Source organism: Sturnus vulgaris, chromosome 12 (genome assembly GCF_052056855.1).
Source record: "Sturnus vulgaris isolate bStuVul1 chromosome 12, bStuVul1.hap1, whole genome shotgun sequence".
NCBI lineage: Eukaryota > Metazoa > Chordata > Aves > Passeriformes > Sturnidae > Sturnus > Sturnus vulgaris.
In genome coordinates this window covers 21,357,380-21,378,518 of record NC_142254.1, presented here as the reverse complement: position 1 = coordinate 21,378,518, position 21,139 = coordinate 21,357,380, and the positions used below count along the sequence as shown (strand labels likewise).

The 21,139-nt window shown below is 52.5% G+C and overlaps 1 protein-coding gene across 2 annotated transcripts in view; it reads right to left on the bottom strand.

Moving 5' to 3' along the window:
- Positions 1 to 21,139, bottom strand: part of ZFHX3 (zinc finger homeobox 3) — a 370,752-nt gene that overhangs the window by 24,611 nt on the left and 325,002 nt on the right. The window contains exon 8 of one of the 2 annotated variants that reach the window (XM_014889524.2): positions 5,366 to 5,473. In XM_014889524.2, coding sequence (XP_014745010.2) covers positions 5,366 to 5,473 — 108 coding nt within the window. The remainder of the gene's footprint in view (positions 1 to 5,365; positions 5,474 to 21,139) is intronic. The other variant, XM_088172183.1, reaches the window with a different exon arrangement.

Sequence of the window (21,139 nt, the reverse complement as noted above, 5' to 3'; positions counted from 1 at the left end):
GTTCCAGAGGCAAAGCCAGCATGGATCCCCTAAGATGCTGCTCTCCATCCTGGTGGGAAGGAAGTCACCACCCATCTCCTACCCATCACATTCTTTTAGCTAAAGTATCACTGACAGCCCCTTCATCTAAACTTCCATCTCCCAACCAAGCAACATAATGGAAAAGCCAATTAAATGATTATTAATTCATGCTGCTTTCCGTAAGCCAGAGGTTCTCATCTCCCTGCATTCCGTAAACCAGCTTGCCACTTGCCCTAGAAATTTACAGTGGGGTTTCTGCTCTTGCCATTGATTTAGACACCACCAGCCTCCAAAAAATTCCTTGCCATCAAGTCCAGCTGCTAGCCTGGGAAAACTCTCAGCGAGACCAGGGACCTGTGCTTTCAGTGCCTGGTGGAAAGCAGCATTCTGTATTTGGTGGTGCCTCCTCACCTCGGTGTGTTCTCAGAGCCATCACTCAGTGCCACTCGGACCAGTGGGAGCTGCTGCTGTGCCACACAGCCCTGCCAGCAATGCCCAAGGCCTCTGTCCCTGTGCCCTTACAGCACCCGTGTGTCTCCTGAAATCCAGGGCTAGTTGAGCTGTTCCATCCCTTCTCCAGGAACTGCCACGATGCAGGAATGGCCAGAGCCCAGCTGGACTGCCAGGGAAGGGCATGGGGCACCCAGCACTGCCACCTCCTCAGCGACCTACAGCCAACATCTCCTCCCCAGTCACTGTTTAATCGCCCATTCCCTGAAGGAACTTCCATTCCAATCCAAGGCCTGTGCTCACCTGTTGCTCTGCAGCATTTCCCAGCTCTGCATTTGACACTAACTCAACTGACAGTGGGGTAAATGCCCCACGCTCAGTGCACTCTGCACCCGTCCTCCCTGCTGCTTCAAAGCCCTGAAAATGGCTGAATAATTTGTTTTTCTAATGCTGTGTCATACCTTCCCACCTACAGCTGAATTACTATTAAATATTCATATCCAGAAGCTCCAGCCGCCACCAGACTTCCCTGCCTTGCTCCATATGAACACAAAACACCAAAATGCCTCTGTGAGATGCCAAGCAGCACCAGGGGCTCCTGGAGCTGGGGCTTTGCTTGGCACCACAGACCTGACCTGCAGCCCCCACAGCAGCTCCAGTGCTGCCAGAGCCCAGCACGCCTGGAGCCACCCGGCCCAGCCACGATTCTGGGCTGGAGCTGCCACCCAGGAGCCTTGTGTGCTTCACACATCCCTGGAGAAGCAGAGTCACAGCAGCCCCCATGCCCGTGCAGGTGTCCCTGGCTCAGGCGCCAGGGCTGAGTGCTCCATCGTGCCCCTCGTCCCCTTCCTCCCGGCTCTCAGGCCCCCAGAACATCCCGGCCATTAAGTGCTCCACAAACGCCAGATATTAAAAAAAAGCAGCAAAAAGCAGCCGGGGGGAGGAGCAGGAATAGATTTCCGTCAGGATGTGCCTGACCTGTTTTTTTCAATTTCAGTAATTAGAAAGGCAGTCGGCCTGTAGGAATTATTCATAAACTGCAGGAGCTGTGCAGTATACATTTATGTTAAACATGTCAAATCCAATTGAAATCATGCCTGCCAGCACCATATTCCATAAACACACTTTTCTGCAACAATTTCCCAGCTCTCAGCAGCCCATTAATACTTCCTTTAATAGCAATCTACCACGGATTCGAATCAGGAACGGTCCATTGCACTAATTGCTCTGTTAGGTGAGCATCATGGACCAAAAAAAAAAAAAAAAAAAAAAAAAAAAAAAAAAAAAAAAAAAAAAAAAAATCATTAAGAAAAATAAAAGCCCTTCAGGCCAGTCCTCCAGAAAGATTTCATTTCAATCTATATTTTAAGTAGACTTTGTTTCTTGTTTTTGTGTAAAAACCCCTGATACTGTCAGTGCATTAAGGAAGCCTCTGGTAGCTGGGTCACTGCTGGTGATGGGCTTCTCCATCAGGGACACGAACCCCAAATCTGAGAGGCCTTGTGCTGCAAAGAGCAGGGCTCCAGCTCAGTATCCATCATCTACATCCTGCCTTACAAATGGAGTTGGGATCAGCCACCATTCCTTTCCCCCTTGCTGGTTTGTTTGTGGTAAATCTCACATTAGCCAAGACGAGATAATGTCTAACAATGAGTCATCAGGCACACAGCATCTCCCTGCTCCAGTGTGGAGGCACTGCCATCTTCCAGAACCTTCCAGAAACCACAGAGATGTCTGTAAAAATCAAGATCCAACGAGTCCTTATATGGGATGGAGTTTTCTCCACGTATATTCAATGGAAAGGTATCACCTAAAAATGTTTCTGCTTCATATTATTGCACTTTAAAATAAATACAAAGAATGAATCAATGACTTTGTTTTGCAGTTGAGACATTTTGACAAGTTTATAATGAAAGCAGAGGTTTTCCCCTTGATGCTGGCACTAACCCCAGCACAGGTCACAGCTGGACTGTACCCACAGACCCTCAGTGTGAGTGCAGACCCTCACCCCTGGGCTGGGGCAGGAGATGGGCAAAGGAATTCAATGTCTTGCTACAAATCCTGCAAACCTTTAAGGAAGTGGAAGAAATAAATCCCCTGTGTGCAGTGAGGAAACCAAAGCACAAAGGGGAGTGAACTGCTGAAGGACATAATGACCAAATTGAGTTGGTGAGCAGCAAAAAGCTCTGGCCCCCTCCCCTTCCCCATGTGGCTGTCAGCCCACACCTCTCCTGCCCCCATCCCCATCTTCAGAGTCACCTGGCTCAGAGGCTGCTCCGAAGGTCAGCCAGTCCATCCCAAGCAGGACAGGCTGAGCCTGCCTTATTCCTGATGGCAGCTCCTCTAATCTTCTAGAAAGACCCCTGAGGAACCTTCCCAGAAAACCCACTCCAGGGCTTAAGCCACAGGCTGTACAGGAGGACTTTTTTTCCTCCCTCCAATTTAAGCCTTTTGTGTCTTGTTGTCTGTATCCTCAACGTGAACAACAAATAATTTCTTTCCTTTCAGAAGCATTTCATGCACAAGACTTATCTTGTCCTCCTCTTTAGTCCTCTTGGGACAAATAAACCTGTCCATTCCATTTTCTCCTCCTGACTGATGTTGCTCTGTTCTGGGTTGTTCCTGCTGTTTGGGCTTTCTGAAATTGCTGCCCAGCCTCCCCAACACCCCAGCTCAGTACTGGAGAACTTTCCAGTCCTAATGAAACCCACCAATGGTACAATATTGTCACCTACACCAACGCCTGTGCTTATTTCAGCCTGTCCTGGAAAGTGGCATCGAAAGCCTTCCCAAGGAGACACTGACTCCAAACAGGACCTTCTTCACATGAAGGGAAATTGGGTCGTGCTGACATGATTTGTTCTTGACAAATCTGTGTTGACTGTTCCTCATCTCATTATCTTCCCATCAGCACTTACAAACAGTTGTTCGGTCAATTCCCGGAAAATCTGGGGCAGGGATGGCAGGTGTGCAGTTCCCCAGCCTCTCCCTGGGCCAGGGACAAGCCCCGTGCCTGTCCCCTCTCCTCTGCACAGCACAAGAGAGAGCAGCTGGCAGGTTTGAAACGCTCCAGGCACTGTCCCAACACCCAGGTACAGCACAGCAGGTCAGGGACAAGGCTCGGCATCACCCAGAGCTCTGCAGCCCATTCCCTGTGCCCAGGGCTGTGCTGCTCTCCCCAGTGAGGGAAAATGCGAAAAAGGCTTCATGTTCTTTAGTTTATGACACTGTGGTCACAGCCTTCCCCCTGCTCTGTGCCAGCAGCCTCCTCCTCCTCCTCCAAGCACAGCTCGCCTCTACTGCCAGCTCCCCTCCCTGCTCCTGGCTCTGCTTGTATCGGCTTTTCCCGTCCCTGCACACTTCTCTCCTGGGGCTGCCAGGTATAACCTGACCCAGTTTCTATTCCCTCTCACGCCTGAGGTCCAGGAGGAGCTGTCAACACAGTCATGTTCCTCGAGGGACAAGAGCAGAAACAAGATCAAGGTGTGGTGCCTGCTCTGCACACCTGCGGGACAGCAACAACTGGGAACATTATCTTGCTCTAAATTGGAAGTTCAGGGTGGTGCTGTTACATGTTTGGAAGCAGCCTGAGCTCAGTGCCAGCACATCACACACACCTGGGCTGGCACAAGGCTGGTCCCACACTCCATGGGCTCACACATCCACTCTGTGCTCTCCACACACATTTCCCTTTGCAGACCCCATGGTGATCTCCCATCTCTGATGTGCTGCTTGGCTCACAAACGCTGGGTTAGAAATTTCACTGGCAAGGTGAAAAAATTCAACCATCCAGACTCAGAGTTTCAGAGATTTAGAGACAGAAATGGGTTTAAAAAGTTGGCTCCTAATTTCTCCTTACATATTTCGAGACATGATCTTTGCACACAGACTGGCCTTTTAAAGTTCTTCAGGTTTGGGTAAAGAGAACTATTTACCCCTGAAGATATTTAATCAATAAACAATAGTTACATCTGTCTGTGACACTTCACAACGTGGTTGTGCTTAAGATCACACAACCCCACACAACGAACTGAGACTAAAAACCACCTACAGCCAAACCAAATTGCATTTCTGGGTTAAGAATCAGTCTGAGATGGGAAGGAACACACAGAGCAACCTCAGCAGTGCAGCCCACACTGAGAGCAAAAATCCAACAGCCCACAGGGCCCAGCTTGCTCTCCTCACCAGTTAGGACACATCTTCCATTGACTGAGACTGAGATGGCTGAGATTGTAACTGTCCATTTTGGGAAGACAAGGTAAGACAGAGTATCTGTGTCTGGGCTCACCACGAGGCAACCACAAAGGCAGCAGGAGAAGAAAGGTCTCTGTGCCTGCAGGAAAAGTCTCTGTGCAGACTGAGGCATGGCACGGACCAATGCTGAGCCTGCCAACCAAATGGGACCTGGAGCCACAACTGCTGTGTCCTGGGCCAAGAAAAATGAGTGCCACCTTCAGCACCTCGGGCTCTGGACCCAGGATGAAGTGGTCAGCAAGGGCCAGGTGAGGGTGGAAGAGGGATGGCCCTGTCCAGAGTGGGACAATCACACAATCATCAAACGATATGTTTAATCCAACCTCGGGCTGGCTGCTGGCAGGAGGGGCCATCCCCTTCTCCCTCCTCCTGTCCCAGCTGTGGATCCTCACTGTCACTGCCCAGGTGCAGTCCCAGAGCACCCATGGGCCAGTGCCAGCCTGGGCCTTAGAGCCACCACAACTCAAACTATTGAGTGTGCCAAGAAGCTACACCCAAAGCCTTCACAGAGATGACACGTCTGTCACACTGGCACTGCCACGTTGTGGTCAGCTAAAAAGGGGTTTGTGGACCACTGATTTTTCCACCTCCTTTTCCTGGATTTAAAGAAAACAAGGGACCAAACATCACACAATCATACCTGTCCATTTACTCTGGTCCTTGTCCCCTCCACTCTCTTGCTCCTTGGCAGGCTCCTCAGCATCGCCAGCTGTTTCACTGGGCCCTTCCACATCTTCACTGGGTTCTTCTGAAACAAGAAAAGCACAAAGTGTGACACAGACATGGAAGGCAGAACAGAAGAACAGGCAGCTGCCAATGAGTAAGAGCAAGAGCTAAGGCTGTGCACAAGCATTGGGTGGCAGGTATCAGCCTCACCCAGTGCTCTCCCACACATCTGCTTACTGGTCAAGACAGAAAACTGTAAAGAACTGAGAGATGAAGGCAAAATGAAGAACCCTGCCTACTTCTACCACCTGAGGTCCCCTAAGATGTCATGTACAGTGACAGGGTTGTCTGCACAATGAAGTTCTACCCAGCCATGTCAGGGATTGCAGAAGCATAAGGGAGTGACCAGAGCCTCCAGCACCTTCAGCCTCATCCTTCCTCCTCATCCCCATCCCAAGCTCTTCGGAGCTGGTCATGGTAAACCCCATGAACCCATGCAACCCTGAGATTTACCTAACGGGTTCAAGCACCAACTCCCATCCTCCCCCTAACAAAGGGCTAGAAATTCAGATTAAAAGTATACATTAGCAGCTTGCATACACTCAGCAGTGCCCTCTGAGGATATGACAGCCTGAACTGGGAGCGAGAGGGGAGATGGGTGGCAGCACTGACAAAGGCGTCCAACGTGTAGAAAGACATATCACTGGTGGAGGGGTGAGATGGGCACTGTGCCACGAGAGCCCAGTGCTCAAGTTTGCTGGGAGAAGGGCTGTGAAACCAGCGGCTGGGTTCACATTTCAGAAATTAAAATTCCAATCTTTTTCCCGCTCTAGGGAAAAAAACACAACAAACCATCCCCACCCCAACCCCACGACCCTGGTGCTTTCAAACCACTTCACACAGGGCAAGGGTGTCCCTTCAGCTGGGGCAGCTGCCGTGGAAGCAGGTTTTAGCTGTTTTTATTAAAACCTTTGGTAATGGGTTTTTATATTTAATTTAAATCATCATTTTAACCATTCTCTGCTGGCTCAGGTGCTCCTGAGCCCCCTGGACAGTGTGAGGAGATGGCCCCCATTGCCCACGGCCCCCAGCCCAGAGCCCACTGCCCTGGCCCTGTTCCCCCATCGTGCTGCCCCAGCTCAGAGCCCCCAGCCCCAGCCCGGCTGTTGAACAAAGGGCTCCCGGTGCAGCAGCACTCCCAGCTGCGACCCGGAGGTGTCAGCATCGGCATGGGAGGAAGAGGAAGGGCGAGCCAGGCTCAGCCGCTGTCTGGGCTCTAACCTGAGCATGTGGAAATAATACGTGTCTTCCAGTGTGCTGTCTGGTTCGAGGGGAATAAAATAGGACATTCATAAGCAGTTACACCATCTGTCTTTATACCATCATCATCATCAACAAGGGAAAAAATAGCTCTTTAAAATGGATGAAAGCCCAGGCTGACAGTAACCGGAAAAATGTGAGCTATGAATACCAATAACGGGAGAAAATGATTAAAAAACAAGGCTACAAACAGCAAGTCCCCAGCACGGCTGGGCTGCAGCTCCTTGTGTCCATCCAGCACCACCAGGCTGGACGGAGCCCCCACATCTCTGGCAATGAGCACCCACAGCCCTGCACCAGGAACGCTCCCCTTGAGCACACAAACTGCTCCTGGCTCAGCACCCTCTGCCAGGCACAGGGCAGGGAGCAGATCCAGCTGCAAACCCTCCTCCTGCTCCACCCTGAGCTGTCTTTTTTTTCTCAAAAGTATTTTTTGTAAGGCAGGATGGGAAGGGAGCAGAGTCTAAGACATCAATGCAGGGAGGCTCTGAACCAGCTCGGGTCGCTCCTCGGGCCATCCCTGCCCAGCTCCTCGCTGCCAGGGCCCAGGCACAGAGCCCCGGGGAGGGGGAGCACCAACCCCACCTGCCTCGGGATCCCCTTCCAGCAGCCTTCTCTGCAGGGCTGGGGCTGCTCTGCCCACCGTGCTCAGCCTGGCTGTGCCACAGCCCGCCTGGGCTGGCTCTGTGTGCTGCACTGGGCTCTGACCCACAGGGAGCCACTGGGCCACAGAGAGCACCTGGGGTGCAGGGCAGGAAAGCAAACACCTGAGTGAAGCACCCAGCCATGCCCTGTGCTCCTCTGGGGCACCCCTCTCTGAGAACAAGGCCAGAGCAGAGGTGGCACGGAAGGGTCTGCTCCTCCCTCAGTGCACTGCACACCAAACTGAGTCACACTGCACGGCCAGAGCCCTGCACTGCCCCGGGAATGGCCACTGCACCCACTGCAGCACAGGGGGCAGGACAGCCCTGCACCAGCTCCTGAGGCTGAACGAGCCCTGGGCAGCAGGACACGGAGCTCCAAACCACCATGACCTCTGCCACCCCCTGACCCTTCCTCCCCAAAAGCTGTTTGCCCTTCAGAGGTGCAAGAGCTCCTGCTGTAGGGTTTGTATGGGGGAATCATGTCCCTGGGAAATCCAAACAACACACCCTGTGCACGGGTTCCCATGCCAGAGCTCCATCCCTGAGTCCATGGCACTTTATTAAGAACTTTCAAAAGGAATTTTCCAACTCAGGCTCAGGTCAACACTGAGAGCACAGAATTGTAGCCCCTGGAGCCAAAGGAGCTGCTCTTCCATCCCAATCCACCTGCCCCACACAAAATCCTAGGCAGAGTCTTTGCTTCCTTCATGAATAAATCATTTTAGAGAGCAGTATTTCCTTTTAATTTAAAATTAAACCATTCACTAAATGGAGGGCAGGGAGGGGGGAGGAGGCGGAAGAGCAGGAGAAGAGTCTGGAAAATCACAAGTATCTGACTTCTGCAGAGGTCAGGGAACCTCTGACTCAGCCACACACCAAAATGGACCCAAACTGCCACATGCAGTTACACAGGGTCACACCACCGAGGTCTGGCCCTTCCCACACCCAGGAAGTTCCAGAGCTGGAGAAGCTGGCAAACGTCGAAGGGATCCAGAGCAGCTTGAACAGCTCAAGACCTCATTTCTGACCTCGTCTTCTCCCAGCCAGGTTTTCCTTAACAAACGCAGATCTCTTATCCGAAGGGATAAAGGGCATTTCTGGGGTGGTGGAAATGCAGGCATGGCAAAGAGCGTGCGCTGCCTCTCCACCCTCCGGCAGGCTTGAGAGCTGAGAAACATTAGCTGTCATGAACCACAATCAAATCAGGTTTGAAATATTTAGCAGTGGCTTGGAAAATGTGGCGGTGCAGCTCTGACAGGCGAGATGTGCAGACACCCATTTTCCATTATAATGGAAATATCAAGCCTGTTCTGAATATGTATAACCTAGAAAAATGTATTGATTTTTCATTCGGCATTAAAAAAATGAAATACCCTGCAGCTGTCAAAAGCCTTTTGTTAAAAGCTCATCTTTCCTGGAATGAGGTTTACCAGAAACAAGTTTTAATTGTACACAGGGTCTCTCCTTTGGAACAAAAAGAATCTCTGACGCTCCTTTTTTCAGGATAAGTAGCCAAAAAAGCCGACAGAAAGGCAGGCCTGACCCTGGCTGTCGGGGGGGGGGCTGAGGGCTGGCTGGGCACGGTGGCCACGGGCACAGCCCAATGGCAATGGGTGCCCAGCACTGACCCACAGCTCAGCTGCTCTCAGCTGGTGTAAAACGGAGTCCCCAGGGGCTGGTACAGAGGTTTGGGTTCCTGCAGAGGAGGGAGGTCGCCAGTGGTCGATGCCCTCCTGAATCCTGAGAGCCCAGGACGAGCTCAGCTGCCCCCGAGCCGTGCCAGGGTCACCGTGCAGGGCCTGGTGCAGCTGACTCAGGGAGGGCCACCAGAGGCACAGGGAGGTAGCCCCAGCTCACACCATGCCCATGGCCCAGGGCACTCTGCTGTGGCACCAGAGCAGAGATGGAGCCCAGATGGGGGCCGACCTCAGCTCCCACTCCCAGCGCATCTTTGTGCTGCAACACCATCTGTGCCAGCTCCTAACGGGATTACTCCACATCAGCTTGTTCGTTCCTACTGAAAGGAAAAGCAGGATCCAAGCACTGCAAAGCACTGAGCAGGTCACAAGAGGAATGCCACGGAGCTCCAGCCCGGATGCAAAGCTGGTGGCTGAGTCCCACCTGACAAAGGGCTGCAGGAAAACAAAGTAACACCACAGGTACCCTGGTTTAGTGACACTTATTTCCCAGACAGCTCCACTCCAGAGCATCTCTGCTGCTTTCCCTGACAAACTGCTGACTGTGGTGTGCTCAGCTGACACAGACATTAGAGAGGCACAGAATTGTTTGGGCTTGGGAGGCACCTTCAAGACCATCTTGCTCCAAACCCCTGACATAAGCAGGGACACCTTACACGAGACCAGGTTGCTTCAAGCCCTATCAAAGCTGGCCTTGAACACACCCAGGGATGGAGCAGGCACAACCAAGAGCCCCTTCCCTGGGAGAGCATCACCATTCTCCCAGTCCCTAGGAACAAGGCTGTCCACGTTTTTTGCAACTGGGCTATATTTTAAGCCAGTGAAACCCGACAGGGACTAACCTCCTTTAGTTTCAGTAGGACTAGAAAGCTTGCTGTTATTTTCACACATGAAACATAAAAAAAAGGCAAATTCCTTGAGCATGTTTGTAGTGGAGCGTGATGTGATTGTGTTGTCATTTATGGGAAATAATCGCAAGCCCATCTCTCCCTTTCCCCCCATTTTCCAGTCCAAATAACCATGAAAAATTACACTTCAATGTCAGGAGGACAACAAAGGAGGGGCTTTCTCCTGCGGCTTGACGGCTTTTCAGCCTCCCCTTTCTTGGACAAAAACTACCTTCAATTCTGTTTCATTTTAAATGTGATCTAACAAATGCATCTTGACAAGTTCCTTTCTCTTTTTCTTTTAAACAGTATTTTGCACAGTTTAACCTAGCTCCGAAGTGGAATCAGCTGGAAAGGAGATGCATGCAAAAACACAAACACAGATCAAACAGCAAAACAAAAGAGCCCATCTCCAGCTCCAGGTCTGCAGGGAGAGGACAGAGCTGTCTCCACACAGAGACCTGCAGGACAAGGGTCCAGAGACAAAGGGGACAGTGGGAGGAAGAGGATGGAAGAGCTGGAAGGCAGAGGGGACAAGGCAGGAGCACAGGACAGGTGCCCAGCCCCACTCTGTGAGGGAAGGTAGCCCTGGCCCTCTCTAAAGACACATGGTGGAACTACTCGAGCAGACAATGGCAGGTTTTGTAGACATTAGGGTTGGAAAAGCCCTCTAAGATCGAGTCCCACTGCTCCTCCAGCACTGTCAAGGCTTCCACTGCCCCGTGTCCCTGAGTACCACATCCACGTGGGTTTTAATCCTGCCAGGGATGGCCACTCTACCACTGCCCTGGGTAGCTGTGCCAGGGCTGGACATTCCTTCCCAAGAGGGGATTTTTCCCAATACACAACTTACGCCTCCCTGGGCACAACTTGAGGCCGTTTCCCCTCATCCTGTCACTTTTTCCTTGGGAGAAGAGCACTGCAGGCCCTCAGCAGACTGTGCCAGTAAAGCAGAGGAACTGGGGATACAAGCTCACTTCAGAAAAACCAGGGAGATCCACAAACATAACCAGTGCTGATGCCAAGCTGAAGTTAATAGCCAACTTTAGCAACTTCGCAGCAAGGTACATCTTGAGAACACTGTAACTATAACAAAAATGAGCTATAATTAATTCATGCTTAGCCTTAGGGGCTGAATATGCACAGGAGAGCTCCCAACAACCTTAACCCATCATTTCACAAACCACACTTAAATTAAACACCAAAATGTCCTCTTTCTGTTTAGTTTTTTTTTTTAAATATACAACTCCTACTCTGTTCTCCCTCTCCATGGTGTTGCTCCAAGGAAAAGTTAATTAATGTCTTGCTGACCCTCTTTCTTCCCCTCCCCAACTGTTTCCCAATCTCAGCATGTTTGGAGTTCTTCTAAGCTCAGCTAAAAACTTAGGAAAGCCATAATTGCAGTGCCCTGGTTTACAGACCACTGAAATATCCCAGCAGCCCATTGTACCACAGGATCCCAACAGACATGGGGCAGTGGAGGGGAGTGGGGCTGACCCAGGGCAGGGCAGCAGGGGACTGCAGAGCTGGGGCTTGAGCACGCCCAGGAGCCCTGAGAGGGACAGGGCAACCCCAGCCAGGCTGGACAGACACTTCAGTGCCACCAGGTACCTGTGCAGGCTCAGCAGGCAGGAAACCCAGCCCGGCAGAGCTGCAGTCCCAAAGCTTCTGGTGTGAGTGGTCGTGGTCTCACTTCAGTGCAGAAGAAAGGAGGCCATGGCAGTGAGGCAGCCCCTCGAGGACACAGCCCACTCGCAGTCCTGCCAGCCCAGGGAGCCTTCACTGCCATGGCAGCACCCTCAGAGCTCTCTGGTACCCAGCACCACTTGGGCTGCTGCAGCACAGGTAACACAGGTGAGCTCTTGCACGGACAACAAACACCTGCAGGGAACAGGGAGGGGAGCATCCCACAGCTCTGCAGCCACAGAGCACTGAGGGCGTGCTCGAGGGGTCCCACATCACCCTGCACAGACAGCACGGATGGCCACAGCCTGGCCTGGCTGCTCCTCCCTGCCTCTGGGTTAGTGGCACTGGCAAAACGTCCGTAATTGCTTTTCCCCTTGTACTAACGAGCTTTCAGCAGCAGCGACTTCAGCTTCCTGGAGCCAGCAGCCCCTTCTCCTCCACCTCTCCTGGCTCGGGTAATTGAAAGAGACTGCAATTCCAGCGCTGGCTCTCCAGCACTCAGCTGCACCCGGGGGTCAGGGGGCGGCCAGTGAAGCCTCTCCCCTCACCTGCCACCACTGCAGCACTCAGGGAGCCAGCCTGGCCAGGGACCTGAGAATGGGCACAGTTATGGGGCAGTGAGAGCCAGGAGACCCAGCAATGGGGGTTATGGGGCAGTGAGAGCCAGGAGACCCAGCAATGGGGGTTATAGGGGCAGTGAGAGCCGGGGGACCCAGCAATGGGGGTTATGGGGCAGTGAGAGCCAGGGGACCCAGCAATGGGGGCTATAGGGGCAGTGAGAGCCAGGAGACCCAGCAATGGGGGCTATAGGGGCAGTGAGACCCCAGCAGAGCCCCACTGCAGCAGGGACAGAGCTGTGCACTGCAGCCTTGCACCACAATGAGCTGCACAGCCCTGCCAACCCTACACTTCTGGTTTTTCCCTTTTAATTTAAAACAGTAGAGGATTTTCTTTTCAAGGAAATTATACCTTCATTCTTGTTTTTTTTGCAGCATCACAAAGGCCTTTCCCCAGTGATGCCCATGACTCCTGACACACCAGGGAAGGATCTTCCACTAGTCATCAGATCCCAGGTAACAAGAGAGAATGGCTGCTCCAGCTCCCATGTGAAACAGAGGACCAAGAAAAAGGGAAGAGCACAGAGCAGCTCCCAGTGAGGGGACTGGTGGCTCTCAGGCTGCCAGCCCATGGCCAGGGAGGGACTGGGCACACAGAACCCTGCAGCACCCCGGGATGGTGCTGGGTGTCTGCAGCCCCTGAGCCTGGCACTAGTCAGTCCTTCCCACTAACAAGGGCACATCAGGTGCTCTGGGGACTGGATCCGCTCCTGGAACCTGGGGCAAGGCACATGCACAGGTGGTGACTCCAGCAGAGGCCTGTGATAAGAATTTATTTCTCTCAATTACAGGCGCTTGTCCCCAGCCTCAGTTCATCAGCACAGCACAGGCGAGTCAATGAAAGCCCTGTAATGCACTAATCAGATGCACAGAGACTTCCTGCAGCTGCTGCCTGCTCCCAAAATCCGTGCAACTTTGGGATGTGGGTCTGCAGTCCTGCCCTCTCTCTGCTCCCTGTGCTCTGTGGCCAGCCCAGAGCTGGTTCCCTGCAGGCTGGGAGGTGCTGCCTTGTGCTGCACACACGTGTGGAGGGGCAGGTAATGCAGGACATGCTTCATCTCCATGCTCACAGGAATCCCTCTGTGCCAGAAACTTCCAAGGATGAGTTATGGATTTTCAGATTCAGTGTTTTGGGTTTGAGTTTGATATCAAATATTTGTTCCCTTCAGCCCAAAACCATTCTGAAATAACTGGTGAACATCCTGAGCAGACAGAGAAGAGCCTAAATACACAGTGCAAACGTAAGATGCTCCTCATAGAGCAAATGTAAGATGAAAATGCCAGGGAAAAATCACTGTCAAGCTCCCTTCTGATGTCCTCAGAAAAACAGCACCTCTGCTTTTGGAACCCTCTCTTGGAAGTGCCAGGCTGCACGTGGCAGCAGAGGGAGGGCAGTGCCCAGGACAGGGTGATATCCCCTGCTCTCTGGGATGCCTCTGAGCCGTGGCCATTTGGTTTAAAATAAGCAAACAAACAGGCCATCCCCTCCTGCCCCATCCAAAGAGAGCCCCAGGAAAAGGCTGTGCCCCAGGCTGGCACACACCACCCCTGCCCAGCCCCTGCAGCCAGCTCCTGCAGCAGGAGCAGAGGCACAGCACGGGGACCCTCCTGCAGCCTGCTCCACAGAGCATCGATCCAGCACACACTTGGTGCCTTCAAAGTTGTTTATGATCAATATGCAAATTGCCCATGGCATTGATCCGGTATTAATTTTCAATTAGGGAATCCACAAGGGGTCTCCCAGGGTCAATATCCAACAATATCCAAGGTAACTCCACAGTGGAGTCTGTGGGACTGATGCTGCCCAGGGCCTGGGGCTGCTCCTGCACCTCCTGTCCTGATCCCTACGGACAGCCCTGATGCCACAGTGGTGCTGCCACTTGGGGCAAGCCCCTGGCAAGGGGATTTAGGCAGCAGCCTACACACTGTGTTAGCTGTGCTAACATCTTTGCTGCTACTGGTGGTGTGGGAAAGCCCAGTGCAGGGCTGTGACAGCAGCATCTGAGGCTGGTGACAGGTCGAGGGGCTCCAGGAGCTTCCCAGAGACAGAGCAAGAACCCAAATGCTGCCTTACACCAAGGAACTCAAGTTACAGAAACCTGAGCATCTCCAAAAACATAAAAGGAGTGGGAAAGGTGCCTGTGTACTACACAAAGGTTCCAAAAAGTGAAAGAAATAATTGAAAGTGTATTGAAAATCTAGAGAAGCATGCCCCTTCCCAGCAATGTGGTCTATCCCACCAGCCACTGTCCCAGCTCCCTGGCTTTGGGAGGCCCAGAGTGAGCGAGCTGCTGCACTGGAGAGGGGACGTTTCCCTCCACACTGGGAAGGTGATGTCCCTGATGTCCCCTGTGCACCAGAGAGGTGATGGGGTCTGCTCTGCACAGGGGAGGTGATGGAGTCTGCACAGGGGAGGTGATGGTGTCTGCTCTGCACAGGGGAGGTGATGGAGTCTGCTCTGCACAGGGAGGTGATGGAGTCTGCTCAGCACAGGGAGGTGATGGAGTCTGCTCTGCACAGGGGAGGTGATGGTGTCTGCTCTGTACAGAGGAGGTGATGGAGTCTGCTCTGCACAGGGAGGTGATGGTGTCTGCTCTGCACAGGGAGGTGATGGTGTCTGCTCTGCACAGGGGAGGTGATGGTGTCTGCTCTGCACAGAGGAGGTGATGGAGTCTGCTCTGCACAGGGGAGGTGATGGTGTCTGCTCTGCACAGGGAGGTGATGGTGTCTGCTCTGCACAGAGGAGGTGATGGTGTCTCCTTTGTACAGGAGAGGTGATGTCCCCCGTGCACCAGCCGGGCTGTGCCCACCCACGGCTCCACCACTCACTGTGCTAACCAGCACATTAGCTACCCAGGCTAATTGGTTTATGGATAACATTAATTACCATGTTGCTCATTAATGGATGAAATCTTTATTGGTTCCATTGATCAGCGGGACTTGTTAGCCGGCCTCCTAACCAATGGCGGATGTAACAAGCTCTCTTATTGGCATATCAATTAATGCAATCAATTTCTGGCCAGCGGCTGCCATTCGCTTCCCTGCTTGTTAGACTGGGGGAGACAGAGTCATGTCAAGTAAGCATTTATTTAAAGGGTTTCTAATTCTTCTTGAGCTGACTTCCCAGCAGGCTTTCTGCCACACAAGGGTTTTCTGCCTCCAGAGACCTTCCCCTTTCCTCTGCTGCAGAATCAGATCTATGACAGTCCCTGCAAACTGAATCATTTCTGTGAAAATATTTATCAAGTCTGGCGAGTAGGAACAGCCACAGCCAGAGGTATGGGATTGACAAGCCAGACTGTGCAACCATCCTGACTGAACACGCTGGGGATTGGCAGGAGCACAAACCTGCTCCCCAAGGACACACGGGCTCACCAGCCACGCCACAAAGCCTTCCTGCATATGGATTCATGCTAATTCCAGGGTCAGTTCCCCAAATTAGCATGATTTTGTCAGGGAGCAACCAGCCCTGCATACTTGTGCCCTATCCCACCTCCCAGAGCAAACCAAGAGCGTGTCACATGAGGCTGCAGCCACATCCCAGGTGGTGCTTGCAGCCACTTCCTCTGCCTCACCCTGGAAAAGGAGAGCAGGATCACACTGCTCATGGGAGGAATTAGCTGGAAAACCCATGGAGAAATGCCATGGGCTTATGTGAGCCTGACAGCCTTGGCAGCCCAGTCCTGCTTTCCTGAGGAGGGTGGCACAGGGGATGGCCCCATGAAACTGCCCAGAGCTGGTCATGGCATGATGCAGACTGAGACACCCGAGCCACTCCCCCATGAGCAAGAAGGGGCTTGCAGGTAAGTGGACAGGAGCCAGTGATGCTCACAAGGAGTAAAAGCCTCTGCTCTGATTCTCAGCTCTCTGCTCTGTTTCCTTTTGGGGTATTGGCCAGAGGATGCCCACAAAGAGCTCAAATCCCACCCTGCTGGGCTGAGGCTGCCCTGCTGGCAAGAGCCCCTGTGCACCCACAGCAATTCTTCCTGGCCTGATCCCCACTCCAGATCTTCACCCAAGTGATTGTGCAGGAAGGATCTTCCCCACCGAACACAATAATAAATCAAACTTTATCAGAGCAGAACTATAAATCTGTGAAGACTCCAATAATTTCTAGCCATGGGAATAACACCACAAAAGTACTTTTTAAACTAATTACTCAGATTCTGAAGAGCTGCCCTAATGAGCCTTCCTTCTGCCCAGAACTTGCTAAGAGAAAAAAAAAAAATCTACCTTCAGTACAGTAATTACTGCTTTCCCCTTCAAACTTCTAACTGGAGATCAATGCTGCATTTTAAGACTCATTGATTTACAATTAGCCTGGCTTTCCTGCTAAAGTGTTTTTAAAGCAGAGTTTACTTTTATTTTATTTTGAAATCTCAAAGATCTGGTTCTTAGATTTTACATCCTCATGAGAGGTGTGCTGGGAGCTCAGAGGGAGGCAGGCACACATTGGAACAAGAGAAAAAGACAGGCTTCGTCAGGCTGAGATGAGAAGTAAGAGACTGAAATATTTAAGGGATAAACATGAAAAAAGAAGAAAGAGGAAAAGAAAGCTAGAGGAAAGGAAGAAAAAGTAGAAAAATAAGAAATGCAATTGCAAAGAAACGTGAAAGTAAACTGCGGGCTAAGGAGAGAGAGTGACTGCTGGGCGGCCTGGAGCTCTCAGTGCTCTGTTGTTGACGAGCATCCCGAGGAAGGCCGGCAGCAGCTTTGTGCCTGCGTGCTGAACAAAGCCCTGGTTAAAGCGGTGCGGGCAGGGCGGCGCCTGCGCAGCCCCGGCTGCTCTCTCTGCAACCTGTCCCGAGAGGAGAGCCCCAGCAAGTGAAGCCATTAACAATTCCGTGCTGATTGCTCCAAACATGTTTGCTCGGTGCCATAAAGATAATAGCCTCACAGACACATCTGCCGGCGCTCTCCTGCCTCCTCCCATCCCCACATCAGCTGCTTGCACCCCTGCCCCGGGCTCGCAGCAGCTGCACACGGGGACCCCGAGAGCCTGGGGGTCTCCACACCTTGGGGATGCTTCAGACCCCGGCACAGACAGCTCTGGCCAGCCTGGCTCTGAGCAGGGCCAGCGCTCAGAGGCCTCCAGAGGCTCTGCCAAGCTCTGCTGCTCCAGGTGACTACGACCACTTCCAGAGCGTCACAGCATCGCTTGGTTCTGACTCATTTTTGTGTCACTTCTGCAGGAAATTGGACAAGCCAGTTCAGCCTTCGCCTCCTGCGTCTCCCTTCAAACACAACATTAGAAAGGTCTTCCAGGATTATGAGCAGGATGAGTAGGAACCCAACTGGAGACAGCCAGAGGAGCTAGGAGGCAAAGGGAGCCACTGGCAAGGGCTTCCAGTGGGTGGCTTTTGTGGGGCCACCACAGCAGGGCAGCCTGCCCTTCACTTGTGCTCCCACGTATTTTATTCTTTACTACTGCGGGGTCCCAGGTGCCAGTGGCAGATGATGATCCTGGAGTGATGAAAGCAAGCAAGAAAATAGGGAACCATCTCTCCTTTTTGTGTTGCATTTTAGAGAAAGCTGCTTAGCCCCATTTCAAAGACTAATATGAAAAAAGTGCAATTAAATCCTCGAAAAACTGACAGATCAGCAAAACAAAACCACCCGGAGGAGAGCACGATTGAGCCTCATTAAGGAAGAGTTCAGTCTGTTTTTAAAACCTTTCTTAACATTTAGCTGGTACCGCTCAGCAGCCGCCACTCCCAACGCGCCTGGTGCAATTAGTGTCAGAACGGAAAGGAAAAAATCAGCCTAGGAAACAGGAATTAAAGCACCAGATCCAGGCCGGAGGAGAAGGTTTGGCTGCAGTGAAACCCCCTAAATTCAGCCCCCTCCTCGGGGTCTCAGCCCGGCTCCATGGGCTCACACGCCTTACAGAGCAGGGCACTGGGGCAAAGCCCTGTGCCCAGCCCCTCCCTGCCCCACACACTCTGCATGGCAGTCACATCCCTGGCCAGGGCAGGTTTATGACAGATGGACAGTAAATTACACTGACCTCAACAGCAATTACAGCCACTGCCTTGGACAATAAGGAAATGGAGACACGGGGACAAATGCTGCGCTGTCCTGGGCAGAGCCGTGGGCAGGCGGGGCGTGCAGGGCTGACTAACCCCAAACAGGAGCCAGCACAGGCCAGACCTATTCTTCTGCAGTGGGGGTGGGGATGGAACACATGGGAGATAGGAAAGATGGCAGAGAGATGAAGCCATTTTATTAAATCAGGCAAATTCTAATTTATTCTGGGGAGATGGAGGAGAGAAAATGGATTCATTCTCAGCATGCACACTCCGTATCATCTGATCCAATCCTCACTGCCTCGCCAGAGGGGGAGGGGGCCTCGGCCGGCTGCACTGCTCCCACAATCACAGAAAAAGATTAAAAAATGGGGGGATTCTCCCTTTGGATTGTACAGCAGTCACGGGGGAAAAGGCTTTTCCTGGGAGGGCAAGGTGCCAGGCCCTGCTGCCAGCCCTGCCCGGGTTTGGGGGTTTGCCCCTTGGGGATGTGGCACAGGCAGCACAAGGTGCAGGGCCCACCACAGCACCTGCACCAGGAGGCAGGGACACAGGTGAGGAAATCCTGCAGGGATCCTGCACACGGCCACTTCTGCTGGCACACCCTCCCAGCTGGCAGGGTGATCACCATCACTGCTCACCAGGAAGAGACACTGGAATACAAGTGCCAGGCTGGCAGCACTGAGGAGGCTGTGGCACCTCAGGTACCCGTGGGCTCATGCACCAGTGCAGAGCAGCGCTGCAAGAGCAGCACTGAGCACCACCAGAACAGCACTGGTGCATGGGACCATGGGCACTGCTGGCTGCTCACCCACAGTGCTCCCAGCCTCAGCACCACTGGGGAGCTGAGCTCCTCTGTGCCTCCAGCCAGTGCTTCAGGAGCCCAGGAGCCCCCCAGATGCAGCCAGGCTGGAAGCCAAGAGTGAGGGCATCCCCTGTGGTGGGATGGCTCAGGCTATCTGAAATGGCATGGAGAAGCCAAGGGCTGCCATGGCTCTTGTGCTGGGGCTGGTGGGCTGTGACAGGCAGGTGGGGACACCTGGTGCAGAGGTGTTTCCAAGGGAAGCTGATTTCCAAACTCTGTTTGCTGGCTAAGTGTGATGGACACAGCTGCCTGACATGCAGAGTAAAACCAAAGAAACTCCTGCTCTAGAGAAGAAATGTCACAGAACAGCACTGCAGTTTTGGAACAGGGACTCAGTGAAAACGCAGAGGCTCGGTTAAACAGCACTGAGGAAAGCAGGAGGGCTCCTGCTGCAGAGGAGCCACCTCTGGGACTCACTCATGGGCCAGCCATCCACCAAAGAACAAACACCTGCAGCCCCTCACTGCCCACACAGGGGCACGGGCACCTTGGGATGGGCATGGACAGGGCCAGTGCACCACAGACAGAGGAAGGTGAGATGCTGCTGCACAAAGCTCCACGGGCACCAAGGTACCTCCCATTTCAGAATTAACTAGAGGAAAATGAGAACAACACCTGATTAATTACCAGTGGCCAAAAGAAGTCCAGAAAAACAAACAAGACCTTGGGTGAAGGAGAAGAATGCCGACCCTGGCCAGGGCAGAATGCCTTGGGTCTCACTGTCCTGCACAGAAATCATTCTAGTTATGCTTCCAATGATTAAATCAACTTTTTATACAACATCCTTCTGAAAATATTCCCCTGCAGGAGCCCCCCTCCCTAAAATCATCAACACTTGTCCCAGCTAAGACTGGGGCCTAGGGGGAACAGCTCTGCAGGAGGGAAAAGGCCAAGAGCCTGGGGAGAGGGGCCAAGGTGCAGCACCTGGAGCACAAATTCCAAACAGGAGAAATTCCTGTTTTGCATCCAACTCCAGCACGGGCAGTGAAGCTGATTTTATGACTTATTTATTTATTTCGTCTTTGATGAACAGAAGGTTAATATAAGAACAACTCCTTGGCAAACCTTTAAGGGTAATTCAAGCGACACTGATGTGAATCAATGTTCCCTTTGTGAACGCATTACTTGGCAGAAACTGGCTTTTTGTAACCCCCTTAAACCTAGCTGGCAAAACAAAAAGAGAAAAAAAAACGTCCTTCAAACAAAAGGATGAGGTGAAAATAAAGAGAGAGTCGACTGCACTTTATTCTCTTTCACAGAAGCAAATGGATTTGGTGCTTTTTATACATTAATCAATCAATATCACTGACTGTACATCAGCGGCGCAGCCAAGTTATGAATGACCTTTCTGGCAAAGAGGACACTTTTAATGCTCATAAGACTGCTCATAGCTTAGCAACTTTCCGAATTTATGCCTGCATGATTACCCCTCGGAGGCAGGAGCCCGTGAGCCCCTGCTAGGTACGGCAAGGCTCGTCCTTGCCAAGCTGTGCTCGGGGAAGGGGCTGCCAAGGGCTGGCCTGGCAGCGGTGTCACCTCGCCTGGCAGGACCCTGGCGCTGCCATCCAACACCAGACACGGCACAGTGACCCTGCACACACACACACTCACACACTCACACCCGAGCCCCGGTGCTGGGCAGCAGAGCTGGCGGCGCAAGTGAAGTGGAACGGCTGGGCTGAGCTCGGCTGGCAAAGGCCAAATTAATCCCATTGTTTGGCCACAAAGGAGGCAGCAAAGTAGCAGTGGAGGCCAAGGAACAATCCCAAACACTCAGCCCTAATTCAACCTTCATCACCATGAAAGGGGGATGGAAAAGGCCAGAATGCTTCAGCTTAATTGGTAACCAAAGCAAGAGCTGCTCGCAGAGAAGGCGGCAGGGACTGCACAAGGGAACACAGGGATGGGAAATCACAGCGGGCTGTGCCCCTGGGCTGCCCTAACCCCAACCCTGGGGAGATTCAGGGGCCATTCAGGGCCCCACACACCATCCCAGAGTGACACTG